Genomic DNA, 15,734 nt, shown 5'->3' on the forward strand with positions numbered 1-15,734 from the left:
CCAACAGCAGCAAGGTAGGGAATGTCCTTCATCAAAGCAGCATCACTGGATGTTTTGGGAGACATGTCCTTGGTGAGGCGCAAACCAGGATCCATTAGAGTGGACACAGGCTTGCAGTCCTTCATGCCAAAGCGCTCCAGAATGTCCAGAGTGTACTGATGTTGGGAGAGGGAGATGGTGCAATTACTTAGGTCTCCAGTGATAGAAATGCCAAGTAGGTAAGAAGTAGGGCCAAGATCACGAAGCTTAAAGTGCAGGGAGAGGTCCTTGACAGCTTGGTCAAGTGCAGAAGTAGAAGTGGATGCCAGTGTCATGTCATCAACAAAGACAGGCAGGATAATGCGCACATCAGCTCTGTTAAAGATATAGATGGCAGAGTCTGAATAAGTACGCTTGAATCCGAGTTTTTCAAGCACAGTGTGCATCTTCTGGTTCCACATTCTGCCTCCCTGCTTTGTCCCATAGATGGCCTTGTCCAACTGGCAAACAAGATTGCAAGGACCCTGATAGAATCCCTCTGGCTGATGCATGTAGACCTTAACATCCATGACTCCATTCAGGAATGCATGGGAAATGTCAATGGAGCGCAAATGGAGGTTGTGGATGGCTGCAATGGCAAGGACAACTCTGATAGATGATATGTGGACAGTAGGTGCAAATATTTCGAGGAAATCAAAGCCAGGGCGCTGGTTATAACCTTTGGCCACATATCTGGCCTTGTAGCGCTCAACAGTGCCATCTGAGTTGCGCTTGATCTTGAAGACCCACTTGCCACCAATAGCCTTGACTCCAGGAGGTAGTTCCACTAGTGACCAAGTACCATTGCGCTCATGAGCTTGAAGCTCTTCCATGGCTGCCTCTCTCCATTTATCTGCATCAGGACGCTTCATTGCATCTGCAAATGACCTAGGCTCAGCAGAGTCTCCAAAGTGTGCCACTTCATCATCAACTGCCTCAGAATCACTACTGTCACTGTCACTCTCAATGACAGGAGTAGATTGTTTGTGCTGATGCCACCATTGTCTGGGTGGTCTCCTAGCCCTTACAGGGCGTCTCAGTGCAATAGGCAAGTCAGGAGAAGGTGAGCGATGAGGAGGGTGATTTGGAAGCTCAGGAGGTTGATTCACAGGTGGTTTTGCATCAAGGTCCAAATGATGCCCATTGTCAGGCAATGGCTGAGGCTGCTGAAGCGCAGCTGGTGGGCCCATATCTCCCCCTGGACCTGGTGCAGGGATATCCTCAATCAGGCCCAATAGCATGGATAGCGAAGGTGGAGTGGGAGGTGGAGGTGGGACATTGTCAGAAGACCTCTTCAAGCCAGGGAAGTAGCGCTCATCAAAATCAGCTCTCTCAGAGATAACAGTGCGCTTGGTGGTAGGATTGTAGAATTTCCATCCCTTGTACCCCTTGGGGTAACCAATGAACACACATTTCTCCATATGAGAGCCAAAGACGCCTCTTTTGTCCTTTTGCACATGCACATAGGCAGTGCAGCCCCAAACGCGAAGGTGAGACATGTCAGGCTTGCGTCCATACCACAACTCAAATGGAGTGGCATGGGCCACTGCATCAGTGGGACACCTGTTCCAGACATGCACCAAAGCGGACAGACATTCACCCCAGAAGCTGTTAGGCAATGCAGACTCTGATAACATGGCAGTGATACGCTCAGTCAGAAGTCCGTTTGCTCGCTCTGCCACACCATTCTGCTGAGGACGATTCCTGGTGGTATGCTGTCTGACAATCCCATGGTCATCTGTGAATTACTCAAATTCCTTGGACATGTACTCTCCCCCTTTGTCATCGTGCAGAGCCCTGATTTTACGCTCCAATTGAGTCTCAGCATAAGCCTTGAATCTCTTGAAAGCATCAAAGACATCTGACTTGGCCTTGAGAGGCACAACAACACGGAATCGACTGTGATTGTCAATGAAGGTGACCCAGTAGCGATAACCAGAGAATGTGGGGGAAGAGACTTGGTGTACATCAGAATGGATGAGGTCCAAAGGATGAGCAGAGCAAGTATCAGATGAGGGGAATGGATTGGCATGCATCTTGCCAGACAAGCACGGTTCACAGACAGGATCAGGAGCAGCCTTGGATTCCAGTGTAAGCCCAGTGACCAGATCTCTCTGTATCAGTCTCTTGACATCAGCATGATGGTGGTGAGCCAATTTGCGATGCCAGAGCATCAAATCAAGTGGTATAGTCGCAGTAAAATGTCCCAATTCAACACAAGCAGCAGTAGATCCATCAAGGAATGCTGCATTGTTGTCATTGATAGTTGCAGTGAACAAGAGAGTGTTGTCACGCATAAAGGACATGGAATGAGACGAAATAGTGACATTGAAACCACTTTGACGAGTTAAATACAAGACTGAGAGGAGATTATTTCGAAGATCTGGTACATGGAGCACTCTAGAGAATTCCACATCCCTAGCCACTTTGCCATTCATCACAGGATTAAACACCACAGTACCAACACCAGCTGAATAGACAACAGTGTGATCAGCCAGCTTGATTGGCACACGATATGGGGTATAGTGGTGCACCCAATGACGATGAGGTGTCATATGAGAAGTGGCGCCTGTGTCTGCATTCCAATCAATGTCAGCATCAAGTTGGAGAGGGCAATGAGGATCAGAGGGATGAATGGAACAAAGACTTGCATTTCCAGCTGATTCAGTGACCACAGTAGATGAATTGGCATCGTTGGGCGAAGATTTGGGCTGCTGAGAGGTATTCTGAGAGTTTCTGGAGCCTGCCTGAGCCTTATTGCCACGCTTGTAGTGATTCTTAGCACCCTCCACTGCCTGTTGGCGACTAGCAATGTATCTGTGGCATTTGTCTTGGGTATGACCAAGTAAACCACAGAAATCACACTGAACGCGAGTAGAGGTGGTGGATTGGTTGCAATGATGGCAGTTAGGATGGGTGCAGGTGCTATTGGCAGTGGTAGACGAAGAATGCAAGGCAGAATTGACTTCAGCACGATGACGGCGATTGACCTCTTCAGCAAGGAAAGCATCCCTGAGCTGGGTCTTGTCCAAGGTGCCCAGAAGTAGTAGAGATGAAGTGAAGTGGGCATATTGATCAGGAAGCGCCCTAATCATGGCCATGCATGTCAATTCATTGTCCAATTCAGACAATGAGAAGCCAGTAGGACGAAGATTTTGAATCTGATGTATGCCTTCGTCAATTCTGGTCATGAGAAACTGCAGGGACTCGTCCTCCTTCTTTCTGATAGAGAAGAAGTCGTCATAGGCATTAAATCTCGTCCCAGGCTTCTTAGAGATGTGCACAATTGCCAGTTTCTCCCAGATCTTGACAGGATCATCAATGATGCCATCAAGATGGATGCGCTGCTCTTTGGTGACATTGAGGTATAATGCACTAGCAGCCTTTTCAGCTCTCAACTCCCATTTCTCTATTGCTTCAGTGTCAGTCCCAGGACACTTTTCAGCGCCAGAGACGAGCCTCCACAGTCCCTTGGTCATCAACCAAGCTTGCATTTCACCACTCCACTGGGGGTAGTTAGTGCCAGACAAGGGATGGAACTTGGGATCAGAGTCAGACATGATGGGTGTTGTATAAGACAATAGAGCAATGATAAATGATGTAGGAGACGGCTATAGGCAATGGAATAGTGGCAAAGACAATGGGCAACAGTAGGAGGTGAGCAAATAAGATGGTGAGGCGGTAGAGAGAGGATATGGAGAGGGTCAGAAAGTGCAAGGATAGGTCCAAATAGGGTCCAAAAAGTGTCCAAAAGCGATCCAGGAGGGTGCTAAGGCTTCCTAGTGCTGCTACAGGGTTACGCCTGTGTTCCCCTTTCAATTCCACACTGATATTAACAGAGAAATCGCCTCGAGACAGTGTTGGTTAATAGGGCTTGTATATGAGTCAACAAAGTGACTTAAGCTCCCCAAACACCGCAGACTGAGAGAGGCTCTAGGCAACAGCAAACTGAGGCAATACAGGCGAGCTTCACAGTCTATAGGCTTGTTCTATCTGATAATGGACAGAGTAGAGAAGATTGGAGCTTTATGCACACACCAGATATGCCAAAAAGCGAAAAATAGGGCAAAAAGTCGAAATTGATGCAGAGACAGATAAGATGGATGGATTGCAACCAAATCAGAGGTATAGGGAACATATTTATAGAGTCACGAGAAGTGAAGCACAGGATGTGGAGATATGCAATAGGGGTCCAATAGGGGTGAGAGTGCCAAAAATGCGAACTTCACAGAGGATGATGGAGTGGATGGATTGCCCCCAAATTGACGGTGTAAAGTGCAATAGTATAGGGTAGTAGATGGCTCAAATAGGGCCAAGATCCGAGCACAGGATGTGGAGATATGGAATAGGGGGCCAAAAGGTGATCAAATGATGATGAAGGCTCACAGAAAGATCCAGCTCAAATCCAACCGCTCTGACAGGTCTCCTAGGGTTATTTAGAAGTTACAAGACGATCAGATAAGGATTGGGCGAGATATGGTGCAGATAAGACCAAAAAAACGTCCAAAATGGAGGTAACTTGCAACAAGGAGTTGTTGTTGGAGATCAAGATGAGATCAGAGTAATCTGAGGTGATGGATGAGATAATAAGAGTCCCAGAAGACAATGGTTATGATGGATAAGCAGTAGGACGCTTGGATGGTGAGATATGAGGTCAGGAAGATGGCTAGAGCACAGGGCTCATAAACTATTAAGAACAAAGCTTGAAGGAAGTGTCTAGCCACTTGCTGAGAGCAATCAGGGACTGGAACTAGAGTCCAATGTGAGTAACTAGAGAATAGGAAGCATTGGACTCTGCAGTACTGTCCGAAGTTTTGTAAACAAAGGTAAACAAAGCAGCCACAAAGGCGAAATAATAGAGAACACAATCAATAGTGAATGATAGAAGAATAGATAGAGAAAGGAATGAAAATATATAGGTAGCACAAAGGTGCAGAATCACCAAAACTAACACCATCTCCTCCTACCATCTCTATTCTATCCCTCCCAGCTTTTTTTAATGGGTCCAAAATAATCTTCATTGATTCATGAAATAGTCTCTGCACTCTGGATGACTTTTCTCTTGACATGAGTTGCATGCCTATGATTTTTCTTACAGACAAGTAGCCAATTAAGATACAGGCATGCTGGCTTGGTCTTTGTTGTATTGCACGTGGAATATTGCCCAAAGTTAGATACACAGGATAGGCAGATTTGGAATCTGAGAACTGCGTCAATTGTGTTTTGTCTGTAGCAATTATGACTGGTGAAAGAGCTGCTCACTTAGGTAGACGTGCCTGCACACATAAGAGTCAACATTCAAATAAAAATAATATCCAGCGTAATACTGACCTGGATTGCATGCCACCACTTTCCAGTCCACATTTCATTGTAAATTCTATTTTCTTTCTGTGCATTACTAAATATCTTCTTAAGTTTGTAGACAATGTGTTTTGCATGGGCTGGGTTGCCAAGGAGGCTACGAATGGCAGAAAGGATGTCACGGTAATGAATTAGATGTTTGTCATCAGGGGCATCTGGGAATGCAATGGTTTTTGACATCCAATCAGCTCTGGATGGAATACCAGAGTCAACTATCTTGTGTAGCCCTCTAATGTTGTGATAGGACAATCCAAGTCTCTCTTTGACCTGAAACAATGGCTTCTTTAAGGAGATCCAGGAAGTGAATAGAATAAAGACATACCCCTGGAATAGTTAACAAACGGTCAAATGATTTGTAACCTATTACATCCTGGATCGCCCAACAGGCAACTCGCCAGTCTGTTTCTGATGCAAATGGAAAGAACCTAGTATCCTGTGGTCCAGAGGCAACTGGGAAATTATTATCCATATCCACATCCCCATAATCGTCTACAGCCCCTCTTGCACCTTCAAAATCCTTTCTCCATCTCTCATGCAAGGTATGGTCCATACATATTATCTGACCTGCTGTAGGGTGGAGAATTTCTACATGCTCATCATCATTATCATTCAGGCATTTGGATGATTAGAAGGACCCGCTGCCTCCCCTGGCTCCAGATCCTCCTGTTCAGGTTGCTTGAGTGGGCTGAATACAAATAGATCTTCTTCAATATCTTCCACGGCATCTCCGATGGATTCCTCCTGGAATGGATGTGGAGGGCCATAGGGGTTATCTAAATTTTCTTCCACCAGCAATCCTTGCCTCTCCAAGTCGCCATCCTGCTGGGTTAGGATCTCTCTCAATTTACCCTTGCGGTACCAAGCACAGCTTCTTGCAGAGCCAAGGTGCGTATTGAGGGCACGGGTGTCGGAAAAAGATCTGCCACATGATGCTGGGCATGGGTGAGGAGTATTACGGTTGACAAGCATTTTGTTAGGTTGGAGAATGAGGAACGATGAATGCTACAGAGAACCCAATTTTACAGATGTCCAACAAGGTCACATTACAAATACATGACTATTTAGTACGCTAGAATCTGCAATATCAGAAGCAAGGAATGAAGGCAAGGCATTATGACAGCATTTAAGAGATTGGAGAGTAACAGCTTGCAGACAATTGGATGCCTTGACTGCCTGAAGAGAGGATGCGGAGGAAGTGACCAAATTTGAATACCTTGCCATACTTCCACTGGTCCCCTTTGCACCTGAAGCGTAGCTCAACACCAAAGGGGCCTGGAATGCAAATCGCTCGTCATTGGACCTCCAAAGATCCAGATGATGGACAAACCCTGACAGTCTGCTAAAAGGCCTCCTCAGATCCTTCCACCTTTCATTGCGTTGAATTTCCTCTAGAGCTTCCCCGAGGATATCGAGAACATTGTTATGGGAGGCATGCAACAGTACAAAGAATGGTGGCGGACCTGCCTCTACAAATCTCTTTGAGAGGAACAATGTGGACCCAAACAGAGCCTTGCAGAGGCGCTTGAAGTAAGGGATCATAAAGGCGAAGTATTCAGATACATTCTTTTCAAGAAATCTTCGATGGTCTGATACTTGTGGAAAGCAGCGTCAGAGCGGGTAAACATTGAAGTGAACTCGGGATTTAGCCATTTCTTGATGTCGTCCTTTTCTTTAGCATCTGCATCTTTTATCTCATACGGCTTTACCATCAAGACACACATGGCCAGCAATACGTAATAGAACGACTCCAGATCATGATGGGCAGTGTGTTGAATCCAGTCACCAGGCTGTGCATTTTGGACTTCCACCGCCATAAAAGGCTCTGTCCCCTGTAAAAAATACATAAAACAAAATAATTAAATGATGGCCAATATAAACACTTAATGTACGTTCAAGAACATGATTTCCATTACCAACCTGCCAGCCCTCCTTACTCAACTGTTGTATAACATCATCAAGAGTACCCTCTGCAACATCCAACGTCCACTCAGGTTGATTATGACATAAAAATGAATCCGATGAATAGACACTGGTCGGAGCGGATTATTTCTTCCTCGTGGTTAACGGTGGATAGCATGGACTTCACCAACTCTTGCAGCTTCTGGACATCACCAGATTTTAATCCAAAATAGTGGTCATCCTGGTCTGAATCTTCAGACACATCATTTGAATGTTCATTGGAGTTGTCTGAATGCTCCGCTAACTCTTCAGTATCTTCAAATACAGCTGCAAATCCCCAGTCTGCAAGTAAACCCCTCCATATGTGAGTATTGGGAGGTGCACATCCCTCTGGAGCTTTCAAAGGGGGCCAGTCAGACAGTGCTTGATCCATGATAAGGGAGTTGCTGATTGAGCCATCCCGGTGTAAGACTTTCACAGGAACTTGGCCTGAAACAGAGGTTGCCATTGCCATCTTGTGACCTAGTTAATGTTAGTATAGGCAAATAAATGGTGGATATGATACTCGCCTTTGATGAGATCAATGATCACAACAAGGAGCTCCTCTAGGCAATTAAAATCTGTTATAATTGCACCAGCAGATGTAGTCGTTGAACAAATGTGAACACGCAGTTGGTAAGGGTGGTGTGGATGAGCCAAAGCTCGGGCCCTCTCCTTGTCTTTCAGTGATAATGTGGAGCCAAGGGCATCACAGATATTGGACGTGTAATTATATTCTGGACTTTGGCTTGATTGATCATGCTGGGCCCATCGCTTTGAGCTGCGAACTTTCTCTTCACAAATGAGACGTGGGACTCCCTTTACTCCCTTTGCTTCAAGCAGGCGAAGAATTGTACCCTCAGTAACGGCGGCGAGGATTATGCCAAGTATCCTTCACTATCAGATTGACACCTTTTAACCGCAATATCCATGGGTCGTCTGATCTCCTCAGTATAGGTATTTGTGCTCGCCTGACTACAGTTCCACGCCCATGGATGCTGTCAGAAATGAAGAGAATACAGTGAACCTTCAATTCACCCAAAGCGCTGACGCGAACATAATTGGGGTTAGCCCCAGTATCATAGCCCAAACACTTGTCTGAGCCATGGGAAAATCCAAGGAGAAGGTGAAGAAAAAGTGTTGGTTGCTGGTGAAGATTGAGTTCAAACGTAATGATTGAGCCACCCTGATCCATGTAGAGCAAAGTGAAGGAAGAACCCCGTATAGAAAGACCTTAAAAGTGTATGAGATTAATAGGAGACTAGACAATAATGTAAGAAGTACCTAGAGTGTAGATATGTCGATCTTGTGCAGCCCTAACAAATGACAATCTTCCCATAAGCTGTTTGTGTACCTTGTCAAAAGAGGCTTTATTTTCCTCTCGGTCCTTGAGCTCGCCAAGACTGTCGGCATTTCTCATACTTGCAGGAGGGAGCTTAGGGGGATAAGATGTGTCACTGGAGGATATGAATATAAGATCTGGGCGGCGCTTTCCACCAGCATCACCGACTGCTTGGACAGCATACGCAGAAGTCCACCATCTGGACCTCTTGAAGGTGCCGGAATCCACAAGCTGATCAACTCTGTGAACCAGATAGTTGAGAAAATCTGCGACCTCTCCTTCTGAGCCAGGGCTCCATGGTTTAGTCAAATACGGGCAGGAACTTGCAGCAGTCCACTTCCCTGACTCAGACGAGTAAAGCCCTCCCTGTCGAAGGCATTTGAAGGCAGTGAACAAGGGGTTTTCTTGAGGGAGAGCACCCGGCATAGACGGGAAGAGTTCAGATAGGGGAAATAGGATGTGGAGCATGTCTTCGATGGCGCAGTAACTCTTCAAGGGAGCTGCCTCTGCCTTGATAAGGGGGTCCATGATGGTGTGATAATATTGCTTAGGTCCTTTAAATAGGAAAGTGTTGAACTGGAACAGGGATAAGTGAGAGAGAAATCAAGAAAATAATGGGATGGACATACTTTGGGTTTGGTTGGTGGGGTACCGTGGCGTCGGATGGGAAAACCTTCCAAAAAAGATGGGTGCTATCGGAGTATAAAGTTAAAAACTATGGTGCAAACCAACAATGTACTTACATTGAGCGTGGCCATGGCAAGATTCCTAGGAGAAATGTTAATGATAGGTGAGAAACACAATTTTGATACTTAGCAGCAAGCTGGCCCTGACAGAGGCCCGTGGAAGCCATACTTCCTTGAGCTGGAACCTGCAGGCATAGGTGAGTAAGGCGAGATAAAATAGCTGTGTGTCCAAAAGCAGGATTTGCTCGCCTTGCTGAGTACTTCCTGCTTTTGGAGGGGACATGTGATCACACATTTTTGTAAAGTGGAGGTTACTCGGACATTTGCACACTTTCCTAAAGAGGATGTTGCTCAGACGCTCGCACACCTTCCTAAAGTGGATGTTGCTTGAATTCTCGCATATTTTCCTAAAGAGGATATTGCTCGGACGTTCGCACACCTTCCTAAAGTGGACACTTGCACACACCTTCCTAAAGAGGACGTTGCTCGGATGCTTGGACACCTTCCATTTATGGTTAAACCAAGAATGGCAGGTGCTCAAACACCTGCTCAACTGCCTTTTTTGGTTATCCCAAAAAATGCTATCCGTATCGGAATGTGAGCTGCTGGCACGTGCACTGAGCATGCATAGGAATGACCTCATGCATCTGGTGGAAATACTCAATGGTATCCAAGACTTACCTGAAGGCCTGGTTGACTTTCAGAGCAACTTATAGACATTGCTATTGTACCCATCAATTTTGTCTGCATTGCCACGTGAGCTTTCAAGTTTGATTTCTGATCTGGCTATCCTCAGCTGAAACTATATATTTGTCAGTTCTATCTGAATCCAAGTTATTGTTAGGTGAACCCTCACTAGGTATGTTTACATTTTTCTTTCCGGTTCCTCTTTGGAGAGCCAACAGCACCATCCAATACTACAACTAATTTAATAACCTACCTAAAGAGCAATCAGCACTACCAAACATGCTTCCCTGGTTGGACGAGTCTCACACCTCTACTGGCACTAATACACTTCAAGATTTTGGTTCTGAATCAATCAACCTACCCAATACCAGCATTCCAAAAAAAACCATTATGGCTTCCAAACAAAGCAATCAAGGGAAATCCAGAGCAACAAGACAACGAACTCAACGACCTCATACAAAAAAGTGAGATCTTGTAACATGGCCTTTGAGAACAACTGACAAGCTTCCTTGGACTTGAAGTCAGACATGGAATCTAAAAGGTGCTCCAGCATGGCTTGTGCTGAAGAACTCAGGCCATTCCGCCACTCGTAGACCTGCTGGCCAGGCTGAAAGAATATATGAAATATAACAAAGAAAAATGTTATGAAATTCTTACCACACAATAAACTGGACAGTTCATACTGATCTGGTATGTGATATCAGGATATACAATATCCCAGATAGCCTGCATAGTGGCTAAAACCTTGGGATCATTGAGATTCCATGGATTTTTGGAAGTGTCAAGCCAACACTGGAATGTTGGTACAAAGACTGCACACCATCAATTATCCTTGTGACATCCCTCTGGGAGATCACTGTTCTTTGACTTTACTCAAGCATTTAATATTTCCTTCTTGATTCACTTTGATAACAGCTCGTCTTTTATTGTAACTAAAGTCTACAAGCTGGTTCAGTCAGTACAACAAATAGAATAAAGGTACGTACTGATGTAGGGGGGTTTTTTTTCCCTTTCAAATCCCTATGTTCATCTGCCTCATCTGAATCTGAATCTACAAAGCTGCCAGGTTGGTATACTAGGTTGTTGTCATCATCATGATTGACTGTATGGGAGCTGGTTGTACTAGATATTGATGTTAAAGCTGTTGAAGCTGTTTTTCTTGACTCTTTCAAGCCAGTGATAGGGGACAACATGGACTTGCTGGAGTTGTCAGGTAGGCTACCTGTGGCTTTGAGAGAATCAGCTTTGTTAGCAATATTATTAGCCCAACTTTTGACAATGTTGAGTTGACAAGATTGATGACATCCAAGCTGCTCTCTGCAGTTTTGCTAAGATTATGGTAGAATAAAGTTGAGGATGTTAGTAGCAGCATCATGGGCAGTAAAAGTATGAGTACAAAATCAAACCAATGAGGAATAATGACCCAAACCTGACATGCGGCTGTTACCTCCCAAATTGCAACTGACTTGGCAGTGGCTGGTTGATAGATGCACTAATAGACACTCTGCTCAGGCCATCAGATTGTTTCCGCAGTGCATTGATGGCATCTCTCATGCTGGTTTTTTTCTTCCTCCTCGGTGGCTCTTCCTTGTCACTTCCTCTAACAATATCTCCTGCCCTCTCGGTACCCCCAGTATGTTTTCTAACCTTTACTCCCATACTAACCACCTCAGTTTCATTGATTGAACAGTCACTTATATCAGCCATGTTGAGCTGAGTGCCATCCATGCAAAGATCATTCTGGGCATCATCTTCCTCACTCTCAACTTGCCTGCCCCTGTGTCAAAATTGGGATGGCAGTGGAGGTGTTGGGTCACTGTCTGCATACAGGTCAGAGTGGTTTCCATTTACCTTGTTACCTCCAGCTAATTCTCTTTCCTCCTCACTATCAGGAATGACCACCTGTCTGCTCCTCCGGCAACTGAGAAGCCCACGAGATGCAGAAGACTTGAAAGGCATCTTTTTTTGGACATGCTAGCATTGAGAAGGGGGAGGAACCAAATTTTCATCTGCTAAGTCCTTACTTGCTTGCTTGTCTTCTTTCTTTGCCAGAGCTAAAAGTGCCCATCTAATAGTGAGTGCAGCCATCTCATCATTAATTGCCCCGGCTTTTTTATCCTCTGCTACCTTAGTGCAGGTTTGATGTTTAGACTGGGTGTCCAAAATGATCCTTCCATGGTGCTGGTTTGTATTTTTAGCATGGGTAATTGGATGGCTCATAGTGAAGAAGATAGGGCTTGGAGGTTGAAGAGACAGAGAGTGGGGTATGCACATAAATGGTGGGTGGGCAAGCATATTTCAAGAACTTTTCACACTTATGGTGTGACTGTTGTCTTGTTGCACGCTCAGGATGTGGCTTTGATACTTGTAACACAGTCCTAAATATTCCTTTTTCTTCTTTCCCTGTCCTATAGCTAATGCCTTCAAGTTCACCAATCTGCAGAACACGACCTTGTCAAGCCCACAACGCCAAGCTGATTAGTTGTGGAATCTCAGGCTGTCAACAATGGTTTTATAACCAATCTGGCCTCACCAAACACACAAGGACACACCACCTCTCCTTTCTCAATGCCTTACCACCCCAGAATCAAGATTTATACAAGGACAACAATGGACAAGATGGTTTAGATAGCAATGTGGATGTGCAAGAGGAAAATGTAATACAGGATATAGATGATGAGTGGATGCATAATGTAGAGTCTGATGTAGATGTAGAGCCTAACATGGATGAGGAGCCTGTGCAGGATGACAACAAGGACCCTCTACATGAGTACAACAATATGCCAGGTGTGGAGGAGTTCAAACATCACCCACTTATCAATGGTAAGTATTCAGCCTTTTCTGATTTTAATCTCTATTCATTCATTTAGGCTTGCTGTGTGATGAATGTAGTATCTATCTATATGCAGAAGAGCCACCTAATCCACCACCAAGTCCTTCTAAGAGTGACTGGACACTGTACCATGACCACATTGAATTTGAAACTGCCCAGCTACTGTACCAGAAGACACAGGCCTCTGCTGGGAATATAGATATACTCATGAACTTTTGGTATGCTTCATTCATCAAGAACAACTTACCAGATGATCACATGCCCTTTTACAGTGCTCAAGACCTTTATGGAACCATCAATCCAACATTGCTTGGGGATGTTGCATGGCAATCCTTCTCACTAGCCTATAATGGCAAGCTCTAAGACCCTGCTCCAGACTAGATGTCCGGATCCTTTGAAGTCTGGTTCTGCAGCCTGCACACAATAGTCAAAAATATACTTTCAAACCCAGAATTTGTGGGTCAGTTTAATTATGGCCCAGTATGCAAATATAACAGCACAGGCAAGCAGAAGTACCAACATTTTATGTCCAGTGACTGGGCATGGAAGCATGCGGAAAAATATCTCAAGTCCCCAACACCTATGGATCAATGTTCGTCCCCATTATCCTTCAGAGCAATAAAACTACCATTTTGGTAGCTACAGGACAAAATGAAATTTACCCTATCAATATCTCTATATGGAATGTACATAATAGTGTCTGCCGGGCACATAGAAATGCAGTTTCCCTGCTTGGGTTCCTTTTAACTCCAAAAAGTGTGCCTTCTACTTCCTTTGCACATTTAATAGGCTAACTTTGAGTTTCAGCTGCAAAGAAATATGTGAATGACACAAAATTTCAAAATTTCAGATGGCAACTCTTCCATTGCTCCACATCACACATCACGCAAGAACACCCAAAGTTGTGCGGTGTCCAGATGCCCATTTGAGAAGAGTAATATATGGGCTTGGCCCCTATATCACTGATTACCCCAAACAAGTCCTTCTGGCTTGTATTGTGCAAGGCTCGTGTCCCCGGTAATCCATCCACACATGTTAACATTAGCAGTTCTAATATTTTCTCTATAGATGTATTTCAGCGCCAGATAACTTAGATGTACCAAGCATTTGACAGAATCAAGATCACACAGATACCCTGGTCAATGCATTCAATCTGGATGTAATATGGGATGAGTATGGAATAGTTGGCAACATCGTAGTACATGCACAAGATTTCACCATTAGTCATTAGTCACTGATGATGGATCTTCTTATTTACATAGCCATTTACAAACAATTTCCCTCGTGCAGACATCCATGAGCATCTCTCTCCTGATCTGTTACATCAAATCATCAAAGGCACTTTTAAGGACCATCTGGTCTTGTGGGTGGACAAATACCTTGTTCTGACACATGGAAAAAAATGTGCAGATGAAATCTTAGATGACATTGATTGTTGGTAAGTGGTCCTCATTGTTCACTTGCAACATTTACACTAATATATTAGAGTATTGCTGCAGCCCCATCATTTCCTGGTTTACAGAGGTTTCCTCAAGGTTGCAGATACAAACAGTGAACAGGAGACAACTCTAAGGCCTTAATGAAGGTTTGTCCATCCTAAAAAACATACATGAATATAACTAATCCACCCCACTAGGTTTGCATTCCTGCCATTGTGGGACATGTCCCTAATGGCGTAGCATACACCTTCTGTGCATTTTTAGAGTTTTGTTATCTTGTATGGCAGGATGTACAAGATGACAATGAGGATGGCTCACCTACACTGCAGGTTATCCATATAAGAGAACTAAGTGAATGGGCAGAATGCCCGAACTACAATAGATGTCAGCTTAAGGTAAATATCTATAAAATGTAATGTAACATACCTCAGTCACCTCCTGGAAGGATGTAGAAATGACTGAGGTATTTCTATGCTAAACCCTCTACTACTTATAGTCGGAGGTGGTACTCACTTAAGTACAATAACTCCTGGAAGAACAATGGTTGTTCCAGGAGGTGGTGGCTGTGCTCCTGGAAGAACAATGGTTGCTCCAGGAGAACAATGGCTGTTTAGGCGACACTAAGTCTATCTGGTTTTGTCAGCTACAGGGTTACGCCTGTGTTCCTCTTTCAATACTACACTGATATTAACAGAGAAATTGCCTCAAGACAGTGTTGGTTAAAAGAACTTGTATATGAGTCGATAAAAGAGTGACTTAAGCTCCCCAAACACTGCAGACTGAGAGAGGCTCTAGGCAACAGCAAACTGAGGCAATGCAAGCAAGCTTTACAGGCTATAGGCTTGTTCTATCCGATAATGGACAGAGCAGATGAGATTGGAGCTTTATGCAAGCACCAGATATGCCAAAAAGCGAAAATATAGGCCAAAAAGTCGAAATTGTCACAGGGACAGATGGAGTGGATGGATTACCTCCAAAATAGAGGTGTGGAGAGCGATTATATGGTGCAATAGATAGGCCAAATATGGCCAGAAACGAAGCACAGGGAGTGGATAATAAAACTAAGTGAAACTCAGCTGCTGCCCGAGAGGCTATAGAAACGACTTTATTATTTACCTAAGTAAAACTACAATAGATGTTAGTTTAAGGTGATCTCTAATAAATGTAATGTAATATACCTCAGCCGCTGCCCGAGAGGCTATAGAAACGACTGAGGTATTCCTATACTAAACCCCCTACTACTTATAGTCGGAGGTGCTACTCGCTACAGTATAATGACTCCTAGGAGAACAATGGTGACTCCATGGAGAACAATGGCTGCTTCGGCAGAGACCGGGTTTATCCGGTTTTATCACATTGAGCAAGATAACTTGTTAGAAGGCATAATTGATGGGGCTTCAGTGGCATCTGCAATACATCTGTTAATATTT

The 15,734-nt window shown here is 44.5% G+C and overlaps 6 protein-coding genes across 6 annotated transcripts; 3 read left to right on the forward strand and 3 right to left on the reverse strand.

Moving 5' to 3' along the window:
• Positions 1–2,326: 2,326 nt before the first annotated feature.
• SERLADRAFT_396187 (uncharacterized protein) lies at positions 2,327–2,776 on the reverse strand (the record flags this gene model as incomplete). Its single annotated transcript, XM_007321121.1, has 2 exons — positions 2,327–2,593; positions 2,670–2,776. A coding segment is annotated over one exon (185 nt), but the record flags the coding sequence as incomplete, so codon positions are not given.
• A 775-nt stretch (positions 2,777–3,551) lies between these two features.
• On the forward strand, positions 3,552–3,886 carry SERLADRAFT_396189 (uncharacterized protein; the record flags this gene model as incomplete). The annotated part of the gene is made up of 2 exons (XM_007321122.1): positions 3,552–3,569; positions 3,752–3,886. 2 exons carry the CDS (start codon positions 3,552–3,554, stop codon positions 3,884–3,886), a joined length of 153 nt encoding a protein of 50 aa, XP_007321184.1.
• A 1,390-nt stretch (positions 3,887–5,276) lies between these two features.
• On the reverse strand, positions 5,277–6,348 carry SERLADRAFT_440667 (uncharacterized protein; the record flags this gene model as incomplete). Its single annotated transcript, XM_007321123.1, has 4 exons — positions 5,277–5,294; positions 5,350–5,646; positions 5,702–5,964; positions 6,015–6,348. 4 exons carry the CDS (start codon positions 6,346–6,348, stop codon positions 5,277–5,279), a joined length of 912 nt encoding a protein of 303 aa, XP_007321185.1.
• A 566-nt stretch (positions 6,349–6,914) lies between these two features.
• SERLADRAFT_440668 (uncharacterized protein) lies at positions 6,915–9,540 on the reverse strand (the record flags this gene model as incomplete). Its single annotated transcript, XM_007321124.1, has 8 exons — positions 6,915–7,208; positions 7,297–7,408; positions 7,470–7,800; positions 8,356–8,550; positions 8,602–9,235; positions 9,289–9,351; positions 9,403–9,427; positions 9,494–9,540. The coding sequence occupies 8 exons, from the start codon at positions 9,538–9,540 to the stop codon at positions 6,915–6,917; spliced, it is 1,701 nt and encodes a 566-aa protein (XP_007321186.1).
• Positions 9,541–12,449: 2,909 nt separating this feature from the next.
• On the forward strand, positions 12,450–13,228 carry SERLADRAFT_440669 (uncharacterized protein; the record flags this gene model as incomplete). The annotated part of the gene is made up of 3 exons (XM_007321125.1): positions 12,450–12,855; positions 12,903–13,083; positions 13,138–13,228. The coding sequence occupies 3 exons, from the start codon at positions 12,450–12,452 to the stop codon at positions 13,226–13,228; spliced, it is 678 nt and encodes a 225-aa protein (XP_007321187.1).
• A 288-nt stretch (positions 13,229–13,516) lies between these two features.
• SERLADRAFT_372075 (uncharacterized protein) lies at positions 13,517–14,307 on the forward strand (the record flags this gene model as incomplete). Its single annotated transcript, XM_007321126.1, has 4 exons — positions 13,517–13,551; positions 13,757–13,882; positions 13,934–13,961; positions 14,128–14,307. 4 exons carry the CDS (start codon positions 13,517–13,519, stop codon positions 14,305–14,307), a joined length of 369 nt encoding a protein of 122 aa, XP_007321188.1.
• Between the last annotated feature and the right edge of the window lie 1,427 nt (positions 14,308–15,734).

The sequence above is a fragment of the Serpula lacrymans genome (genome assembly GCF_000218685.1).
Source record: "Serpula lacrymans var. lacrymans S7.9 unplaced genomic scaffold SERLAscaffold_10, whole genome shotgun sequence".
NCBI classification, from domain to species: domain Eukaryota; kingdom Fungi; phylum Basidiomycota; class Agaricomycetes; order Boletales; family Serpulaceae; genus Serpula; species Serpula lacrymans.